General features: G+C 46.6%; 3 protein-coding genes across 3 annotated transcripts; 2 read left to right on the top strand and 1 right to left on the bottom strand.

The window, feature by feature from the left end:
* The first annotated feature begins 201 nt into the window (after positions 1–201).
* LOC139424433 (4-aminobutyrate aminotransferase, mitochondrial-like) lies at positions 202–7,869 on the top strand. The gene is made up of 16 exons (XM_071176228.1): positions 202–244; positions 457–547; positions 1,753–1,847; positions 2,248–2,277; positions 3,991–4,108; positions 4,245–4,294; positions 4,380–4,460; positions 4,714–4,806; positions 4,901–4,963; positions 5,061–5,124; positions 5,364–5,512; positions 5,701–5,838; positions 6,183–6,350; positions 6,752–6,898; positions 7,039–7,150; positions 7,748–7,869. Exons 2-16 carry the CDS (start codon positions 478–480, stop codon positions 7,867–7,869), a joined length of 1,500 nt encoding a protein of 499 aa, XP_071032329.1. The 5' UTR covers positions 202–244; positions 457–477.
* On the bottom strand, positions 7,610–9,870 carry LOC139424432 (transmembrane protein 186). Its single transcript, XM_071176227.1, has 2 exons — positions 9,750–9,870; positions 7,610–9,480 (listed from the first exon to the last, which is right to left on the bottom strand). Exons 1-2 carry the CDS (start codon positions 9,750–9,752, stop codon positions 8,794–8,796), a joined length of 690 nt encoding a protein of 229 aa, XP_071032328.1. The 5' UTR covers positions 9,753–9,870; the 3' UTR covers positions 7,610–8,793.
* A 139-nt stretch (positions 9,871–10,009) lies between these two features.
* Positions 10,010–19,838, top strand: LOC139424431 (glycerophosphodiester phosphodiesterase 1). The gene is made up of 6 exons (XM_071176226.1): positions 10,010–10,701; positions 10,862–11,037; positions 11,222–11,327; positions 12,056–12,148; positions 12,411–12,622; positions 18,794–19,838. The coding sequence occupies exons 1-6, from the start codon at positions 10,435–10,437 to the stop codon at positions 18,939–18,941; spliced, it is 1,002 nt and encodes a 333-aa protein (XP_071032327.1). The 5' UTR covers positions 10,010–10,434; the 3' UTR covers positions 18,942–19,838.
* The last annotated feature ends 1,814 nt before the right edge of the window (positions 19,839–21,652 follow it).

Here is a 21,652-nt window from a genome sequence, read left to right as displayed (position 1 = left end):
CAACCTATTTTGATCCATCCTGTATCTGCAATTATTACTGTCATGACCTGAGCCTTTAGTCTCCCGGAGAGCAGTCTAGTCAATGATAGTGGTCTGTGGTATACCGGACGATTCCGCACTGCCCCCCACCTCCACACCCGCTTCTCTAAATGGCTGTGGTTGAGATATAAAGGACTGTTGTGGAGTAAGGACGATGGCATACAGTCTTGTGGTTCCACCTGCATCACATTTTCACACTTCCACAGTGAGTGTTTCCTTTACATTTTAAACTACTGCGCAGTCAACCAGCACCATTTGATATGAATATTCTATTTTGAAGAGTATACTGTATGTGTGATAACCTCTTTTGAAGAGTATACTGTATGTGTGATAACCCATTTTTATTGGTATTTATGTGCAGAGTGTCAAGAAAAGATGAAAATCAACTTTTTTTTGCATTCTTCTTTCTTGCTACAGCTACAGCGGTAGCTGAGGAGCATGGCCTCCGGTATTCTGAGCCGCCATCTTGCTTCCTCTCTGAGACCCAGCCGTGGGTTGTCTGCTTCAGGTAAGAGGAGAGAAACTTCTATATGGCTTACCATAGTAGATCTATCAAAATGGATGAATGCTACAACCATGTCTCTGTCACTAACAAATACAGTCGTGGGTAGTAAGTCTACAATTTACTCGAAAGGCAAGGCACTCTGGGAAATATTTCAATAAGGCTTTACACGAAGCAGTGTGTTAATTTAACACTGTTCCTGTGTGTATATGGGTCCACAGACTCCACAGTGCTGATTTAACACTGTTCCTGTGTGTATATGCGTCCACAGACTCCACAGTGCTGATTTAACACTGTTCCTGTGTGTATATGGGTCCAATTTGCTGTTTAGTGATAGGTAATGCTGGCTTCTCACATGCTATTTATAGAAAGATAGTACATATTCAACATTAGGGTAATAACTAATAAGTTGAACACAATGACAATTGGAAGAAAGGAGATTGTGGAATGTCTTGTGAGTTTCTGAATGCATCGCTACATTGTGTTATTATCGCTACATTGTGTTATTATCGCTACATTGTGTTATTATCGCTACATTGTGTTATTATCGCTACATTGTGTTATCATCGCTACATTGTGTTATTATCGCTACATTGTGTTATTATCGCTACATTGTGTTATTATCGCTAAATTGTGTTATTATCGCTACATTGTGTTATTATCGCTACATTGTGTTATTATCGCTACATTGTGTTATTATCGCTACATTGTGTTATTATCGCTACATTGTGTTATTATCGCTACATTTTATCACCCGGTGGCAGGAGAACTTTTCTGCAACGCAGGACATTTTAAACTTGTGTATTTGAGGTTTTAAAAAGGCTTCTGAAGTTTGTCATTTCCACTTTGAAAATGTCGGACTTGATTTTCGCTTACGAAAAATGTATCAAAAATGTCCATGAATTATCCTGTTACTGCAGGATTAATTTCCTGCAGTGGCATTCTGGCTCAAATGAAGATCCTACATTTGTACTTTCTGTCAGTCAAACAAGCATCATGTCTTTGAGCCATTCAAATTCCCAGAACAAGACACAACTGGAAAACACAGTTGATCATTAATTCCCACCTCTGCGCACTCCTCTTGATCCCACTCATTACAGATTAATATCTAGCTTCCTAGTGAGGTATTTGTGATTTGCCGTACTGTGACTTCCCACTGATTGGATGTGTTTTTGGCGTTGGCACAAAACTTCATAACTCATTTTCCATAGGACACCGCCATCAACAAACAACCGCTAAAAGAGTTGAGGAAGTTGAGTTTGATGGTCCTTGTATGAAGACGGAGGTTCCAGGTCCCAGATCTAAGGTATCTCAATGAATCAACGCTCGACCATATCACACCTAGGACCAGACCTACTAAGTTAATGACACTATTAAATACTGTTTTTGTTTCATTCTCGTATGGAAAAAAACATGTGCAAAAAAATGCTTAGTAAATCTGTCCCTCACTGCAATGTGCCAACTGTCTAACGGTATTGTTGTCTGTTAGTTAGGGTAGCAGGGATGGTAAGGGGAACAACATATTTTTTAACAATTTAAAACGGTCTATGAATGTTTGTGAAATATCTTGTGACTATTAACATTGGCCAGGCCAAAGCTCTCAGGGATCAATCAATTACACATCATTCAAAGCACTTTCACTTCAGGCCATGGTTGTTTCTTAAGTACTGGTAGTATCCATTCATCTCCACTGTTGTTCTCCACAGATCCTAGCACAACAACTGGAGAGTATTCAGGTGAGAAATACACATAACCCACTCAGATTTATATGATATAATATGAATGAAATGTCATGTCACTGCTGAAGGACAAAAAGAGAAACGGTGAAGAGAAATGTCCACATTGAGAAAAAAGTGTCTTATTCTCTTTGACGTCCTCTGTCCACAAGTCATATCACGTCGGATTTGTACGATGCGTCATGTGTAACGGCACCAGTGAAGATAGCCTCTTCTCTGTCCCTCTTGAACATCTCTGTCCCCCTCTACAGAGTGTTGTCCAGGTGAACATCTCTGTCCCCCTCTACAGAGTGTTGTCCAGGTGAACATCTCTGTCCCCCTCTACAGAGTGTTGTCCAGGTGAACATCTCTGTCCCCCTCTACAGAGTGTTGTCCAGGTGAACATCTCTGTCCCCCTCTACAGAGTGTTGTCCAGGTGAACATCTCTGTCCACCTCTACAGAGTGTTGTCCAGGTGAACATCTCTGTCCCCCTCTACAGAGTGTTGTCCAGGTGAACATCTCTGTCCCCCTCTCACAGAGTGTTGTCCAGGTGAACATCTCTGTCCCCCTCTACAGAGTGTTGTCCAGGTGAACATCTCTGTCCCCCTCTACAGAGTGTTGTCCAGGTGAACATCTCTGTCCACCTCTACAGAGTGTTGTCCAGGTGAACATCTCTGTCCACCTCTACAGAGTGTTGTCCAGGTGAACATCTCTGTCCCCCTCTACAGAGTGTTGTCCAGGTGAACATCTCTGTCCCCCTCTACAGAGTGTTGTCCAGGTGAACATCTCTGTCCCCCTCTACAGAGTGTTGTCCAGGTGAACATCTCTGTCCCCCTCTACAGAGTGTTGTCCAGGTGAACATCTCTGTCCCCCTCTACAGAGTGTTGTCCAGGTGAACATCTCTGTCCCCCTCTACAGAGTGTTGTCCAGGTGAACATCTCTGTCCCCCTCTACAGAGTGTTGTCCAGGTGAACATCTCTGTCCCCCTCTACAGAGTGTTGTCCAGGTGAACATCTCTGTCCCCCTCTACAGAGTGTTGTCCAGGTGAACATCTCTGTCCCCCTCTACAGAGTGTTGTCCAGGTGAACATCTCTGTCCACCTCTACAGAGTGTTGTCCAGGTGAACATCTCTGTCCACCTCTACAGAGTGTTGTCCAGGTGAACATCTCTGTCCCCCTCTACAGAGTGTTGTCCAGGTGAACATCTCTGTCCCCCTCTACAGAGTGTTGTCCAGGTGAACATCTCTGTCCCCCTCTACAGAGTGTTGTCCAGGTGAACATCTCTGTCCCCCTCTACAGAGTGTTGTCCAGGTGAACATCTCTGTCCCCCTCTACAGAGTGTTGTCCAGGTGAACATCTATGTCCCCCTCTACAGAGTGTTGTCCAGGTGAACATCTCTGTCCCCCTCTACAGAGTGTTGTCCAGGTGAACATCTCTGTCCCCCTCTACAGAGTGTTGTCCAGGTGAACATCTCTGTCCCCCTCTACAGAGTGTTGTCCAGGTGAACATCTCTGTCCCCCTCTACAGAGTGTTGTCCAGGTGAACATCTCTGTCCCCCTCTACAGAGTGTTGTCCAGGTGAACATCTCTGTCCCCCTCTACAGAGTGTTGTCCAGGTGAACATCTATGTCCCCCAGAGTGTTGTCCAGGTGAACACAGAGTGTTGTCCAGGTGAACATCTCTGTCCCCCTCTACAGAGTGTTGTCCAGGTGAACATCTCTGTCCCCCTCTACAGAGTGTTGTCCAGGTGAACTTCTTCTGTGACTATGAGGAGAGTAAAGGTAACTACCTGGTGGACGTGGATGGGAACCGCATGCTGGATGTCTACACCCAGATCGCATCCATACCCATAGGTGGGTATTCTATAGGACCCAGAGTTGTTCCTGGTCAGGTCACGTGGCCAGGAAAAACTATTGGCCACAAGGATGAGTCAAAGCACTGAAAGACCCAAAGACTTCAAATGTACGTTTTTCTCTCTGTGATTTCCAGGATACAATCACCCGGCACTCACAAAAGTCATGACAAATCCGAAGAATATGGTAAGCAGCAAGGTTGATCTTGAGAATTGAAAGACATTCGATTTGCCATTGATAATGTGTTACTATTTTCTACAATCTGTGTCAGGGAACGTTTGTCAACCGACCAGCTCTTGGGATGATGCCACCAGAGCAATTCTCTGAGAAGCTTGTCAATGGCCTGATGGCAGTAAGTTTGATTTCAAATACACCTCGGAATATAACACCACAGCCTGTTTAACACTATTACTAACCATGCATACATTTTCAAGACATATTGTGACACAGAGGTCCACATTGGAAATAAGTGTTCCGTGATACTGTATTGTGTTATCCCCTGACTTTGTACTTTATTAACGGATTCAAACCCAAGAATAAATGGAATGAAATCAAATAACTCAAGCTCTTACATGACTGGTGCACTTCCTCCATTTTTCCACTAGGTGGCACCCAAGGGCTTCAGTCGGGTCCAGACCATGGCCTGTGGATCCTGCTCCAATGAGAACGCCTACAAAGCCATCTTCATCTGGTACAGAGTAAGGGCAGGACCATGGATAGTAACGCAATTATAAAGTCTATATTAAATATGGGCTGTATATATAGCAGGCTTTTACTCTATGTGTTTCTTAGAACAAGATGAGAGGAACTCCGGAACCAACTCCAGAGGAAGTCAGAACTAGTGTCATCAACCAGGTAGGTAACTCACACTCCCTCACAACTCTCCTGTTTGTCATTTTGTTATATAGGGCCAGCAGTTTCTCAGTCTGGTGTTCTCTCGTTCTTTTTCCAGGTTCCTGGCTGCCCTGACCTGACTCTTCTGTCCTTCATGGGCGGATTTCACGGAAGAACTCTGGGTAAGACTTTAATATGTACTTACATAGTAGTTACTTAGGCTGATACAATCTGACTAGGGTACTGAGTGGGTACACACGGTACTTACATAGTAGTTACTTAGGCTGATACAATCTGACTAGGGTACTGAGTAGGTACACAAAGTACTTCCAACTGGGATGTAGGTAATTGCAATGACAATACATAGGTTTTAGAACCACCTAATATCAAGTCTGAACTCAAGGCTCTTCTATTCTCCCAGGCTGTCTGGCCACCACTCACACCAAGGCCATACAGAAGCTAGACGTGCCGTCTTTTGACTGGCCCATCGCCCCCTTCCCCCAGCTGAGGTACCCCCTGGACCAGTTTGAGAGGGAGAACGCACGGGAGGAGGCACGCTGCCTGGAGGAGGTGAGTCTCTCTCGATATATACAGTATCTCTTCTTCCTAATCTGACCATCCAACTGACTCTCATCCCTTATTCCTCTCATCAATCCATTCCCCTCATCCATCTGAACTATCCTTTCTTTCATTCTCCCCCCTCACCTTCATTCTTGCCTCTATTCCTCTCATCCCTTGTTCAATCCCTCCCATCTCAGGCGGAGGACCTGATAGTGAAGTGGAATCAGAAGGGTCGGCACGTGGCGGGGGTGGTGATCGAGCCAATCCAGGCAGAGGGAGGGGATAACCACGCCTCCTTCGACTTCTACAGGAAGCTCAGGGGAATCACCAAGAAGGTAGAGAAAGGATCCTTACTGGTTAGACAGAGTACAGAGCATCTGGAGGGATATGAATCATGCTGACAATCTAACTGATTTGATACTCTTGATTGTTAGTGAAAATGATCAAATTAGTAGATATTGAGTAGAATTCCTTTAATTGAGACTTGGTATAAGCCACACCTACTAAGGTGTGTTTTATCAAATACTTCTTTAAATACATTGATTGGTAAATAATATGAAGCTATCAAGGTACACTCATCTAGAAATCCGTACTTTACTGTTTAAGTACACTGTAAACAGTATTGTGATTACACAGGTCTTTAGTCATTTCAACCTACTGACCTTTGTGTGTCCGTCAGCATGGCTGTGCCTTCCTAGTGGATGAGGTGCAGACAGGGGGTGGGTCTACGGGGAAATTCTGGGCCCACGAGCACTGGGGATTGGACGACCCCGCTGACATCGTCTCCTTCAGCAAGAAGATGCTGACAGGAGGATACTACCAGAAAGATAGCTTTCAGCCTGACAAGGTAGTGTGTGTGTGTATGTGTGTGTGCGTGTATGTGGGTGTGTGTGTGTATGGGTGTGTGTGTGTGTATGGGTGTGTGTGTGTGTATGGGTGTGTGTGTGTGTATGTGTGGTACTTTTATATCAACCTTTTTACCTTATTTTCTTTTCTTTCTCTTCTCTTCTTCTCTCCTCTTATTTTCTCCTCCTCTTCTTTCTCTTCTCTCCTCACTTCTTCTCCCATCTCCTCTTCTCTTCTCATCTCTTCTCTCTGCTTCTTCTCCCATCTCCTCTTCTCATCTCTTCTCTCTGCTTCTTCTCCCATCTCCTCTTCTCATCTCTTCTCTCTGCTTCTTCTCCCATCTCCTCTTCTCATCTCTTCTCTCTGCTTCTTCTCTCCTATCCTCTTTATTTTCTTCTCCAGCCGTTCAGGATCTTCAACACGTGGCTTGGAGACCACACTAAGAACCTGTTGCTGACTGAGGTCATAAAGGTCATCAAGACAGAAAACCTGCTGGACCAGGCCAAGAGGTCAGGCAAGGTCATGCTGGAGGGACTCTACGACCTACAGGTGAGTTAGGGTCAAAGGTTAGGAGTCACTGTTAGGGGAGTGAAGAATGATCACTGTTTGTGTTATGAGTAGAGAGAGTGGTCGTTTGTAGTGTGTGTGTGTATGAGACAGCATGCATCACCCGCTCCTCTCTCTTCAAGGATAAGTACCCCCACTTGCTCAGTAAAGCGAGGGGCATCGGGACGTTCTGTGCCATCGATGTTAAGGATGAAGACACATGCAACCTCCTCCTCCTCAAGGCCAGGAATAAGGGTAAGACTCTTAGCATGTAGGATGTGATGAATCCTCTAGGCCAGGAATAAGGGTAAGACTCTTAGCATGTAGGATGTGATGAATCCTCCAGGTCAGGAATAAGGGTAAGACTCTTAGCATGTAGGATGTGATGAATCCTCTAGGCCAGGAATAAGGGTAAGACTCTTAGCATGTAGGATGTGATGAATCCTCTAGGCCAGGAATAAGGGTAAGACTCTTAGCATGTAGGATGTGATGAATCCTCTAGGCCAGGAATAAGGGTAAGACTCCTTGCATGTAGGATGTGATGAATCCTCTAGCCCAGGAATAAGGGTAAGACTCTTAGCATGTAGGATGTGATGAATCCTCTAGGCCAGGAATAAGGGTAAGACTCTTAGCATGTAGGATGTGATGAATAAACTAAAAGAATAAGACTATCAATTTAGCAAGATTATCAAATGATTCAAGAACATGCAGGACAATATCCAGCATAATATTTACTAGCTTAGTATCAATAAGGTACATCCATATCACTTACATTCAGTAGTACTATCAAGTGAATCGTTGATTCGTTAGTAAAGAATGAATACTATTTATGATGTTGTTTTCTTGTTCCAGGTGTGGTTCTAGGGGGCTGTGGAACCCAGTCTATCCGGTTCCGACCAGCTCTGGTGTTCACGGAACACCATGCTCATCTCTTCCTGGATATCTTTAATGACGCAATCGCTGAGCTCAAGTAGAGTCTACACAGGAATCTAATGTGGCCCTGCTCAAACAGACCCATACTGTCAATCTGCAGTGAAGAGGTTGACACTCCTCCAATCAATCAAATGCATTTACAAAGCCCTTTTAACATCAGCTGATGTCACAAAGTGCTTTTACAGAAATCCAGCCTAAAACTCCAAACGGCAAGCAATGCAGATGTAGAAGCACGGCGTCTAGGAAAAACTCCCTAGAAAGACAGGAACCTAGGAGGAAACCTAGAGAGGAACCAGGCTCTGAGAGGTGGCCAGTCCTCTTCTGGCTGTGCTGGGTGGAGATGAAGGGTATATGGCCATTAAGGCCAGATGGTTCTTCAAGATCTTCATAGACGACCATCAGGGTATACACTCCTGTATATTACTGTACATTATTTCACTCCAACTCTTTTATGAAAATGATTTCCATAAATGACTGTGGGATGATTGATTGCAATGGACTTTCTGAAGGTCAAATAACTGTAGACATTTTCTGCAGAGTGTTTTGTGTACTGTACCTTAAAATAAACCTGTCAAATATGTTTTGCTTAAATGATCAGGGTGTATTTATTGAAGGCTGTGAGTCTGAGCAGCTGTCCAACACAAAATGTCACTGTTTCTTTAGGTCACACACAGTAGTCAAGAACTGGGACAGAACAGACTGCAGTATATGTAGGTAGGCATCTCTTTAGCTGCTGAATATACAACATTTTAAATGCTCACAACATAAAATACCCTTTTCACACCACTCTGTCAACCCAGACCTAACTGCTGGCTCAGATCTTTTCAGCACAGTTCCAGGAACTATAGTGGATGCTTGGCTGGGCTGTTCGGCTCAGTACAGCCTGGTTTGGCTCTGTTCGGCTCAGTACAGCCTGGTTTGGCTCAGTACAGCCTGGTTTGGCTCTGAAAAGCCCTATAAAAACATCAAATCAAAGTCCCAAACACTTTCTCCAAGGCCTGCCTATCCACCACACGTCCCAGTCTAGTGGAGAAGTACAGCGTCTCAGAACTACTATATCGCTTCAACCTCAATATAGTCTCCCCTATGGAGTCCCCGGTGTCCCCCAGAGTCATAACGTCCGTCACGGGCAGATACACGTCCTTCCTGCGTCCCCAGAACGTCAGGTGAGACACTTTCAGCGTCGTCTGGGACTCATCCAGGTACATCATCCCGACAACGCGTCTCAGGTAGTGACTAGCCGAGAAGAGCATGACGGCTGCGAACGCCGCTATCCCCGTGCTGTAGCTAACCAGTAGGTACGAAGCATCTCCTTGGAAATACATGTAGTAGACGGGCGGGAGTAAGAGCATGGTGATTCCGGTTTGGATCAGTTTGAGTCTGGAGACCGCTCTCAGGAGTTTGATGTGAGGTAAGGAGTAGATGAGGTTGTATTTTGGGGTGGATAAGTCAGAGTATTTGGTGAGAGCAGTGACGTGGGGGGATGGGGGTACTGGGTAGCTGTGTTGGATACTAGGCGTCCATCTTGGGTCCAGTCGGCTGACTACATGGGGTTGTGGGCCACAGATTGAGCTGCCTCTCAACACACAGTATCCTCTGCAGTGGGCCAGCACATGGTAGGACAGCCGAGGGAAGAGTGTTGTAGACCTATGCTGTGGGATAGAGACAGAGAGAGGGTAGGGTAGAGGGCAACAGATGGAGACATGAGAAATACAAAAATACTTTGTTTTTGTTTAAAACTACTAACTGTTTAGAGAGCAAGAAGCCATACAACAGAGAACCGATTATTTTCCTGCAGCCTCATTCATCCAATTTATTCTAACGGTATTATGTTTTACTCTATTCTATATTAGTGGCTATACATACAACTGACAGTCTAATATTGAGTCAAGCGACATTAAGAAATAACTAATTTACCAACCATGTTAGCTGGCTTCTATCTTGAAAAATATGTGATAACTTCTCAGGAATGTATCATTCACGCTGTTAGCCAGATGGCTAGGTCAGACCTTGCACTTTGGCACAGGAAGTAATTTACGCAATGTTCCAAGAGCAATTCCGCCCTCTTGTGGGCAGAGCGACATATGGTCAAAATAAAGTATTTGTGCAATAACTTTTATCTCTAATGTTAATAAATGTGAACAATAATAATTTTTGAAAAGCATAATATTTATTGCGCAAGTCTTTTACATTTTATTTTAAACTTTAGGTTCCACAAACCTATTAAAACGGAAAGTGGGAGGTCAAATATGACAGTTATGAGGCAACAATGTTGCTGTTTGATCATGTGAATAGGATGTTGTGAAACTACGCTAACGATTTCAAATGTTGCCACTGAATTATTTTGTGTCTTGCTTCTGCATAGACTGAAGAAGGAATGTCAAGACTATCTTCGGTGGAGTCCCGATCTACCAAAGAAGTGTCACTGTTTGCAGCCAACTTGAACAATATTGAGACATCTTTCCAAGCTTCGTTGGCCTATTAAGAAATGGTAACTTTATGACAGTGTTAATGCACTGTTGTCTGTCCAACAGCATAGCAGAAGTGTGTTGAACAGGCTACACCGCAGAATTGTGAGTCATTGACCGTATGGACTCGGCGCAAAAATGCTGCAACTCGGAGACGAAATCGCCCTATTCTCTGTGGTGTTCGCGTTCGTTCTCCTCGGAACACGGAGCCCGATATGGTCCACCGCCCTCACCGCCTGCCTCTATGCCTTTCTGATCATGTTCCGTTTTCCCCAAGTCCCGACCAGCCAGGCGAGACAGGTGCTTCGGCCCGCTAAGAACGCTGCTTCGGGTGGGGTGTCCCTAGTCGCTCACCGGGGTGGAGGGCATGATGCGCCGGAGAATACCATGGCTGCCATCCGGGAGGTGAGTCAGGAAGTCGAGGAGAGAAGTATTTGTTCAACAAGGATTCGTGGTTCTTGAAAGCCACAACATTCTCTCTCGCTCTCTCTCCCCTTACATAGCCTCCAGATGATTATGGCAAACCTTCCTGGTCTCATCTCCCTCTCTCTCTCGGCATCTCTAGGCACATAAGAACGGGGCGACCGGCGTAGAGCTGGACTTGGAGTTCACATCAGATGGAGTCCCTATTCTGATGCACGATGAGACTGTAGACCGAACCACCAACGGGTCGGGACCCCTCACACAGCTAAGCTTCTCTGGGCTGGGTAAACTGGACGCTGCCGCTAAGCACCGACTCCGGTGAGTGGAAAGAGAGGAAGAGTGAGATGGAGTGATACTGTAGGACAGCTCCGGTCCTGGAGGTCGCAGTGTGTGCATGTTTTTGTTCCCAACACTAAAACACATTCAAATGAATAACTGATCATGGTTTAAATTGTGTTCTGTGCTTATTAGTTATATGGTATATGTTATGTGGCTCCTACAGTGACAAGTTCCAGGGAGAGAAGGTCCCCACTCTGCAGGAGGCTGTGGAGGAATGCATCAAACTGCAGCTCACCATCTACTTTGATGTCAAAGGTCACCCAGATGAGGTACAGCCAATCAGAAGCCTCAGATAAAGATTTTTGTGACTATACACAGTTTCACACTACTGAGTACTTCTTTGTCTTCTTCTTAAGCCTAAGCTTGATAATTCTCTTGTTTGCTGTTTAACACTTTTAGATCAGTCATGGACCAGCTAGGCCTGTTAAAAGCCTGTGGTTTTAGTCAGTGGCCCACTTCAGTTCAAGAAACTGAGAATTGAGAGCAGTCATCTAACTCGGCGGTTCCCAAACTTTTGCACTCTGGCCGGCCCCTCTTCCATCATTGGGGGAACATCTTTTGCAGTTTTAAAGCTAATTTCCCACAATTCTACACATTGTGTGTTCATGTCATATCTGAGTGATTCATACAATAAGACAATTCTGACAAGTTATAACTATCTCTCTAAGGTCTGCAATGACTAACATGACAAGAGGAACTGATGATGCACTACCCAATTTTCGAAATTACACCTTGTGCATTCTACTATTACAACATTCAAGAGTAAGTTTAAGGCCCGACTGAGATCCTTTTTTGGAGGGGGGGGGGCACCCACTCTGCTGACCCCTTTGCACGCCCCACAGTTTGGGAACCACTGATCTAACTGACCCCCCCCAACAGTTGCTGGCTCACCAGTGGGTCTGAGAGGTACACATACACAAATATACACAGACTCTACAAATAAACAAAGTGTATTAATTACCTTTTCATGTTCTGTTCTTCTCTCCTCCTCTCCCAGGCAGCGGCAGCCCTAAAGGAGATGTATCGGAAACACCCTGTGCTTTACAACACCAGCATCGTCTGTTCCTTTGAGCCCAAAGTCATCTACAGGGTAACTGTGGGCTGTTGGGTTGACAAGAGGATAGTAGTGGGCTGTCTGTCTATATGGGTGCTGGGTTAGATGTGTCTATCTCTCTGTATGAGAGGACTAACTATTGATTTAAGTTTCCATGAAATGGCAGCCATTTTAATTTCAGCTTCACTATGGGAAGAAAATTAGATTACAGATAGACATTTGAAAGATTTGACCTGATAAACTCGTAGTAAAATCCCTTCTCTCTTTCTCTCCATTGCCCTCTAACCCCTGATCCCAGATGCGTCAGGCTGACCCGGAAGTGGTGACGGCGCTGACCCACCGGCCATGGAGCCTTAGTCGGTTGGGTGACGGCACGCCGCGCTTCTCGTCGCTATGGAAACACCACTGTATGCAGGTGCTAGACGTGATACTGGACTGGGCCCACCACCACCTGCTCTGGAACCTCTGTGGCGTCTCTGCCTTCCTGGTGCAGAAGAACTTCATATCACTGTGAGTCACCGCTGTCTATTTAGAGTCCAAAATGGCTCCCTATTCCCTATATCGTGCACTACATTTCAAGTTTTAATGTCACATGCAGAAGGACAGTGAAAAGCTGTTATCCCAACAATGCAGTTATCAATATCAATGTAGTACTATAAAATACATGAAGGTAGAACAAAAACACACAAGAAATGGAAGTAAGAAGATCACGAGAACGAATGTAAGTAAGCTACAGTTGAAGTCGGAAGTTTACATACACCTTAGCCAAATACATTTATAAAGTCAGTTTTTCACAATTCCAGACATTTAATCCTAGTAAAAATTCCCTGTCTTAGGTCAGTTAGGATCACCACTTTATTTTAAGAATGAGAAATGTCAGAATAATAGTAGAGAGAATGATTTATTTCAGATTTTATTTCATCACATTCTCAGTGGGTCAGAAGTTTACATACACTTAATTAGTATTTGGTAGCATTGCCTTTAAATTGTTTACCTTGGGTCAGACATTTTGGGTAGCCTTCCATAAGCTTCCCACAATAAGTTGGGTGAATTTTGGCCCATTCCTCCTGACAGAGCTGGTGTAACGGAGTCAGGTTTGTAGACCTCCTTGCTCGCCCACGCTTTTTCAGTTCTGCCCACAAATTTTCTATAGGATTTAGGTCAGGGCTTTGTGATGGCCACTCCAATACCTTGACTTTGTTGTCCTTAAGCCATTTTGCCACAACTTTGGAAGTATGCTTGGGGTCATTGTCCATTTGGAAGACCCATTTGCGACCAAGCTTTAACTTCCTGACTGATGTCTTGAGATGTTGCTTCAATATATCCACATAATTTTCCTCCTCATGATGCCATCTATTTTGTGAAGTGCACCAGTCCCTCCTGCAGCAAAGCACTCCTACAACATGATGCTGCCACCCCCGTGCTTCACAGTTGGGATGGTGTTCTTCGGCTTGCAAGCCTCCCCCTTTTTACCTCAAACATAATGATGGTCATTATGGCCAAACAGTTCTATTTTTGTTTCATCAGACCAGAGGACTTTTCTCCAAAAAGTATGATCTTTGTCCCCATGTGCAGTTGCAAACCGTAGTCTGGCTTTTTCATGTCAGTTTTGGAGCAGTGGCTTTTACCTGGCTGAGCAGCCTTTCAGGTTATGTCAATATAGGACTAGTTTTACTGTGGATATAGATACTTTTGTACCTGTTTCCTCCAGCAACTTCACAAGGTCCTTTGCTGTTGTTCTGGGATTGATTTGCACTTTTCGCATCAAAGTTTGTTCATCTCTAGGAGACAGAACGCGTCTCCTTCCTGAGCAGTATGACAGCTGCGTGGTCCCATGGTGTTTATACTTGCGTACTATTGTTTGTACAGATGAACGTGGTACCTTCAGGCGTTTGGAAATTGTTCCCAAGGATGAAGCAGACTTGTGGAGGTCTACAATTATTTTCTGGGGTCTTGGCTGATTTCTTTTGATTTTCCCATGATAACAATCAAAGAGGCACTGAGTTTGAAGGTAGGCCTTGAAATACATCCATAGGTACACCTCTAATTGACTCAAATGATGTCAATTAGCCTATCAGAAGCTTCTAAAGCCATTACATAATTTTCTTGAATTTTCCAAGCTGTTTAAAGGCACAGTCAACTTAGTGTATGTAAACTTCTGACCCACTGGAATTGTGATTAAGTGAAATAATCTGTCTGTAAACAATTGTTGGAAAAATTACTTATCATACAGAAAGTAGATGTCCTAACCATCTTGCCAAAACTATAGTTTGTTAACAAAAAATGTGTGGAGTGGTTGAAAAACAAATTTTAATGACTCCAACCTAAGTGTATGCAAACTTCCGACCTCAACTGTATATATGGTTAGTTCCAATACCGTATTTGCAAAGTGCAGGGATACTGGATCTATAGAGGTAGATATGCATAGGGGTAAGGTGACTAGGTATCAGGATATATGATAAACAGAGTAGCAGCAGAGTATATGATGTATGTGTGTGTGAAGTCAAAATAAGTGTGTGTGAGCAAATGGAGTGTGTGTGTTGGAGTGTGAGTGAGTAGAGTCCTGTGAGTGTGCATAAAGACAGTGCAAAAAAATATAAACATTCAAGAGTCAACTTAGATTGTCTGTGTTGCCATTTTAGCTACTTAGCAGTGTTATGGCTTGGGGATAGAAGCTGTTCAGGTGTCAGACTTGATGCACCGGTACAACTTGTCGTGCGGAAGAAGAGAGAACAGTCTATGGCTTGGATAGCTGGAGTCTTTAATGATTTTCTGGGTCTTTATTTTTTTTGTACATTATTTTTTACAATATAAAACACACACATACAAACGACAACATCAACTACATCACACCTGCCCAGACCCACCTGCCCAGACCCACCTGCCCAGACACACCTGCCCAGACACACCTGCCCAGACCCACCTGCCCAGACACACCTGCCCAGACCCACCTGCCCAGACACACCTGCCCAGACCCACCTGCCCAGACACACCTGCCCAGACCCACCTGCCCAGACCCACCTGCCCAGACCCACCTGCCCAGACCCACCTGCCCAGACACACCTGCCCAGACACACCTGCCCAGACACACCTGCCCAGACCCACCTGCCCAGACCCACCTGCCCAGACACACCTGCCCAGACCCACCTGCCCAGACCCACCTGCCCAGACACACCTGCCCAGACCCACCTGCCCAGACACACCTGCCCAGACCCACCTGCCCAGACCCACCTGCCCAGACCCACCTGCCCAGACACACCTGCCCAGACCCACCTGCCCAGACCCACCTGCCCAGACACACCTGCCCAGACCCACCTGCCCAGACACACCTGCCCAGACCCACCTGCCCAGACACACCTGCCCAGACCCACCTGCCCAGACACACCTGCCCAGACCCACCTGCCCAGACACACCTGCCCAGACCCACCTGCCCAGACCCACCTGCCCAGACACACCTGCCCAGACCCACCTGCCCAGACCCACCTGCCCAGACCCACCTGCCCAGACCCACCTGCCCAGACACACCTGCCCAGACACACCTGCCCAGACACACCTGCCCAGACACACCTGCCCAGACACACCTGCCCAGACCCACCTGCCCAGACACACCTGCCCAGACCCACCTGCCCAGACCCACCTGCCCAGACCCACCTGCCCAGACACACCTGCCCAGACACACCTGCCCAGACACACCTGCCCAGACCCACCTGCCCAGACCCACCTGCCCAGACCCACCTGCCCAGACCCACCTGCCCAGACCCACCTGCCCAGACCCACCTGCCCAGACCCACCTGCCCAGACACACCTGCCCAGACACACCTGCCCAGACACACCTGCCCAGACCCACCTGCCCAGACCCACCTGCCCAGACCCACCTGCCCAGACCCACCTGCCCAGACACACCTGCCCAGACACACCTGCCCAGACACACCTGCCCAGACACACCTGCCCAGACACACCTGCCCAGACCCACCTGCCCAGACACACCTGCCCAGACCCACCTGCCCAGACACACCTGCCCAGACCCACCTGCCCAGACACACCTGCCCAGACACACCTGCCCAGACCCACCTGCCCAGACACACCTGCCCAGACACACCTGCCCAGACACACCTGCCCAGACCCACCTGCCCAGACACACCTGCCCAGACACACCTGCCCAGACCCACCTGCCCAGACCCACCTGCCCAGACCCACCTGCCCAGACCCACCTGCCCAGACACACCTGCCCAGACACACCTGCCCAGACACACCTGCCCAGACCCACCTGCCCAGACCCACACCTGCCCAGACACACCTGCCCAGACACACCTGCCCAGACACACCTGCCCAGACACACCTGCCCAGACCCACCTGCCCAGACACACCTGCCCAGACACACCTGCCCAGACACACCTGCCCAGACCCACCTGCCCAGACACACCTGCCCAGACCCACCTGCCCAGACACACCTGCCCAGACCCACCTGCTCACACACCCATCTCCAGCACCCGCATCGCTCTCCGCCACATGGCCTCAAACTGAACCATTTTGTTTCTCTCTGTCACCTCACCTACTTTCAACATTTAGATAATAAAGCATTTAACCTTTCCATTGGGTTAACGACAGAGGATTAGTTGATTTCCAGTTTTTAAAGTATACGTTATTTTTCAATATAATTGACGAGGCCGTCCTTTCACACTGCCTGATATAGAGGTCCTGGATGGCAGGGCGCTCGGCCCCAGTGATGTACTGGGCTGTCCACACCAACCTCTGTAGCGCCATGCGATTGAGGGCGGTGCAGTTGCCATACCAAGTAGTGATGTACTGGGCTGTCCACACCAACCTCTGTAGCGCCATGCGATTGAGGGCGGTGCAGTTGCCATACCAAGTAGTGATGTACTGGGCTGTCCACACCAACCTCTGTAGCGCCATGCGATTGAGGGCGGTGCAGTTGCCATACCAAGTAGTGATGTACTGGGCTGTCCACACCAACCTCTGTAGCGCCATGCGATTGAGGGCGGTGCAGTTGCCATACCAAGTAGTGATGTACTGGGCTGTCCACACCAACCTCTGTAGCGCCATGCGATTGAGGGCGGTGCAGTTGCCATACCAAGTAGTGATGTACTGGGCTGTCCACACCAACCTCTGTAGCGCCATGCGATTGAGGGCGGTGTAGTTGCCATACCAAGTAGTGATGTACTGGGCTGTCCACACCAACCTCTGTAGCGCCATGCGATTGAGGGCGGTGTAGTTGCCATACCAAGTAGTGATGTACTGGGCTGTCCACACCAACCTCTGTAGCGCCATGCGATTGAGGGCGGTGTAGTTGCCATACCAAGTAGTGATGTACTGGGCTGTCCACACCAACCTCTGTAGCGCCATGCGATTGAGGGCGGTGCAGTTGCCATACCAACCAGTGATGTACTGGGCTGTCCACACCAACCTCTGTAGCACCATGCGATTGAGGGCGGTGCCATACCAACCAGTGATGTGGGCTGCCATAGCGCCATGCAAGTTGCCATACCAACCAGTGATGTACTGGGCTGTCCACACCAACCTCTGTAGCACCATGCGATTGAGGGCGGTGCAGTTGCCATACCAAGCAGTGATGTACTGGGCTGTCCACACCAACCTCTGTAGCGCCATGCGATTGAGGGCGGTGTAGTTGCCATACCAACCAGTGATGTACTGGGCTGTCCACACCAACCTCTGTAGCGCCATGCGATTGAGGGCGGTGTAGTTGCCATACCAAGCAGTGATGTACTGGGCTGTCCACACCAACCTCTGTAGCGCCATGCGATTGAGGGCGGTGTAGTTGCCATACCAACCAGTGATGTACTGGGCTGTCCACACCAACCTCTGTAGCGCCATGCGATTGAGGGCGGTGTAGTTGCCATACCAAGCAGTGATGTACTGGGCTGTCCACACCAACCTCTGTAGCGCCATGCGATTGAGGGCGGTGCAGTTGCCATACCAAGCAGTGATGCAACAAGTCAAGATGGTGCAGCTGTAATAGTTCCAACCTTCTGGGGGGGTTATGTCCAGTCCCTATGTAGTGCACTACTTTAGACCTCTATATGATGACATGATTCTGCTTGAAGGAGCGATGTATCTTCTGATGAAACAAAAGATTTGCTGCGCTAGCCCTTATGTACTGTTGCTTTGTTGTTACTACACGAAACAACGGTTACCCACATCGTTAGCTGTTTGAAGTGTACACACCCTCAATAACCACTGTTGTAGGGATACTTTGGGATTTTATCTAGCATGCTAGCAGATACCCATAGACTCCCAGTCATTGTGCTAACGCTAGTTAGCATTGGCTCACGAAACTAGCTCTAACTTCCTTCATACTGGACACAGAGACATAACAATGGTATCCATGAGTTCATTTTGGGGGTGGTGGCGGCACCGTAATTGTGGAGGATGGGCACGTGGTAATGGCTGGAGTGGAAAGGTATCAACAACATCAAACCCGTTGTTTTGATGTCATTACATTCGCTCAGTTCCAGCCATTCTGATGATGCCGTCCTGCCCTCAGCAGCCTCCACTGCACGAGGTCATCTGACTCTGAGGAAGTAGATAAAGGGCTAAAATCACTAAGTCTCCCTTTATTACACATCTCATTTTACATCACATGTATTGATTTGATTGGCCATTGATTCCTTATTGACTTTCTCTTCTCTCTTCCATCCCCAGGGACTATGTCCAGTACTGGGCTCAGAGAGGGGTTGAGGTGGTGGGCTGGACAGTCAACACAGCTGAGGAGAAACAATACTACCAGGAGATACTCAACATCAACTACATCACTGACAGCCTACTGGAGAACTGTGATCCTCACTACTGAACAGACATCACACACACAGAAACCTGCACAAAACACACACACACTGAAGCGAGTTAAAATCCCATATTGGACACATACGGCTTTAACCCTGTGTTACTTATCTTACTGTGTATTGTATGCCCAAGACACACGATACAAATATTCAGTCCAGTACAGAGCCTTCAACTTACAGGGCGACTTCATTTAGTGAACAACATGTCTCCATGTTCACCTGTGATACTGTGATAACCAACTCAGGAGTGTACCTACTGCACAGTTACATTTGAGTCATTTAGACACTTTTATCTAGAGAGATTTACACTAGTGAGTGCATACATTTTCATAATGGTCCCCCGTGGGAATTGAACCCACAAACCCTGGTGTTGCAAGCCACCATGCTCTACCAACTGAGCCACACGGGACCACAGCTCGTACATATTTATTTTTATTTTTTATTTTTTTTATTTCACCTTTATTTAACCAGGTAGGCAAATTGAGAACAAGTTCTCATTTACAATTGCGACCTGGCCAAGATAAAGCAAAGCAGTTCGACACATACAACGACACAGAGTTACACATGGAGTAAAACAAACATACAGTCAATAATACAGTATAAACAAGTCTATATACGATGTGAGCAAATGAGGTGAGAAGGGAGGTAAAGGCAAAAAAAGGCCATGGTGATAAGGTAAATACAATATAGCAAGTAAAACACTGGAATGGTAGATTTGAAATGGGAGAATGTGCAAAGTAGAAATAAAAATAATGGGGTGCAAAGGAGCAAAATAAATAAATTAATTAATTAAATACAGTAGGGAAAGAGGTAGTTGTTTGGGCTAAATTATAGGTGGGCTATGTACAGGTGCAGTAATCTGTGAGCTGCTCTGACAGTTGGTGCTTAAAGCTAGTGAGGGAGATAAGTGTTTCCAGTTTCAGAGATTTTTGTAGTTCGTTCCAGTCATTGGCAGCAGAGAACTGGAAGGAGAGGCGGCCAAAGAAAGAATTGGTTTTGGGGGTGACTAGAGAGATATACCTGCTGGAGCGTGTGCTACAGGTGGGAGATGCAATGGTGACCAGCGAGCTGAGATAAAGGGGGACTTTACCTAGCAGGGTCTTGTAGATGACATGGAGCCAGTGGGTTTGGCGACGAGTATGAAGCGAGGGCCAGCCAACGAGAGCGTACAGGTCGCAATGGTGGGTAGTATATGGGGCTTTGGTGACAAAACGGATTGCACTGTGATAGACTGCATCCAATTTGTTGAGTAGGGTATTGGAGGCTATTTTGTAAATGACATCGCCAAAGTCGAGGATTGGTAGGATGGTCAGTTTTACAAGGGTATGTTTGGCAGCATGAGTGAAGGATGCTTTGTTGCGAAATAGGAAGCCAATTCTAGATTTAACTTTGGATTGGAGATGTTTGATATGGGTCTGGAAGGAGAGTTTACAGTCTAACCAGACACCTAAGTATTTGTAGTTGTCCACGTATTCTAAGTCGGAGCCGTCCAGAGTAGTAATGTTGGACAGGCGGGTAGGTACAGGTAGCGATCGGTTGAAGAGCATGCATTTAGTTTTACTTGTATTTAAGAGCAATTGGAGGCCACGGAAGGAGAGTTGTATGGCATTGAAGCTTGCCTGGAGGGTTGTTAACACAGTGTCCAAAGAAGGGCCAGAAGTATACAGAATGGTGTCGTCTGTGTAGAGGTGGATCAGAGACTCACCAGCAGCAAGAGCGACCTCATTGATGTATACAGAGAAGAGAGTCGGTCCAAGAATTGAACCCTGTGGCACCCCCATAGAGACTGCCAGAGGTCCGGACAGCAGACCCTCCGATTTGACACACTGAACTCTATCAGAGAAGTAGTTGGTGAACCAGGCGAGGCAATCATTTGAGAAACCAAGGCTGTCGAGTCTGCCGATGAGGATGTGGTGATTGACAGAGTCGAAAGCCTTGGCCAGATCAATGAATATGGCTGCACAGTAATGTTTCTTATCGATGGCGGTTAAGATATCATTTAGGACCTTGAGCGTGGCTGAGGTGCACCCATGACCAGCTCTGAAACCAGATTGCATAGCAGAGAAGGTATGGTGAGATTCGAAATGGTCGGTAATCTGTTTGTTGACTTGGCTTTCGAAGACCTTAGAAAGGCATGGTAGGATAGATATAGGTCTGTAGCAGTTTGGGTCAAGAGTGTCACCCCCTTTGAAGAGGGGGATGACCGCAGCATATATGCACATATGTCATATTTTGAATCCATGACCATTCCCATTGTCAAGGATCTGTGTAAATATGAACACTTCATTCTCACACAGTGCAATAATGTGCTTTTCTGAAGGGATAGTCTTAACTGGAATAAGGAAAAGTCTGTGGGCATCCAACCAGCTTCCAATGAAATACTAACCTAATAAGATGCATTAACTTGAATGAAATAATCTTATAGGAATGGAAAAATAAACAAGTATGGATGAAGTCTATTTGTTCAGCTTCTCTCTCTGTCCTTATGCAGTGTCTACGATATGGTTTCAACCCTCTGCCACAGGCTTTCCCCTCACCTCTTAAAACAACATAAGCAAAGTCTGAAGCCGAGGCTATTACCAGTGTTCAATGACTGGACATTGGTCAGCAGTCTCTAAGGTGCAAGGTTGATTATCTGGTGGGAGCCCGGCTAGTAACAGTGAGTAAAGTTCAGGGCAGGGTACTGGGCGGAGGCCGGCTAGTGGTTTCAATCTCTCGG

Source organism: Oncorhynchus clarkii, chromosome 13, assembly GCF_045791955.1.
Source record: "Oncorhynchus clarkii lewisi isolate Uvic-CL-2024 chromosome 13, UVic_Ocla_1.0, whole genome shotgun sequence".
Lineage (NCBI taxonomy): Eukaryota > Metazoa > Chordata > Actinopteri > Salmoniformes > Salmonidae > Oncorhynchus > Oncorhynchus clarkii.
Note: the sequence above shows the minus strand (reverse complement) of the source record. Positions and strands in the feature narration are given on the sequence as shown.

What these genes read in the sequence shown, in the direction of transcription:
- LOC139424431 (XM_071176226.1), top strand. Translation starts at nt 10,435, where the DNA reads ATGCTGCAACTCGGAGACGAAATCGCCCTATTCTCTGTGGTGTTCGCG. An exon ending in TCAAAGGTCACCCAGATGAG is followed by an intron (nt 11,328 to 12,055) that starts GTACAGCCAATC and finishes CTCCTCTCCCAG; the next exon opens with GCAGCGGCAGCCCTAAAGGA. An exon ending in AGCCCAAAGTCATCTACAGG is followed by an intron (nt 12,149 to 12,410) that starts GTAACTGTGGGC and finishes CCCTGATCCCAG; the next exon opens with ATGCGTCAGGCTGACCCGGA.
- LOC139424433 (XM_071176228.1), top strand. Translation starts at nt 478, where the DNA reads ATGGCCTCCGGTATTCTGAGCCGCCATCTTGCTTCCTCTCTGAGACCC. An exon ending in GATCGCATCCATACCCATAG is followed by an intron (nt 4,109 to 4,244) that starts GTGGGTATTCTA and finishes TGTGATTTCCAG; the next exon opens with GATACAATCACCCGGCACTC. An exon ending in ATTTCACGGAAGAACTCTGG is followed by an intron (nt 5,125 to 5,363) that starts GTAAGACTTTAA and finishes CTATTCTCCCAG; the next exon opens with GCTGTCTGGCCACCACTCAC.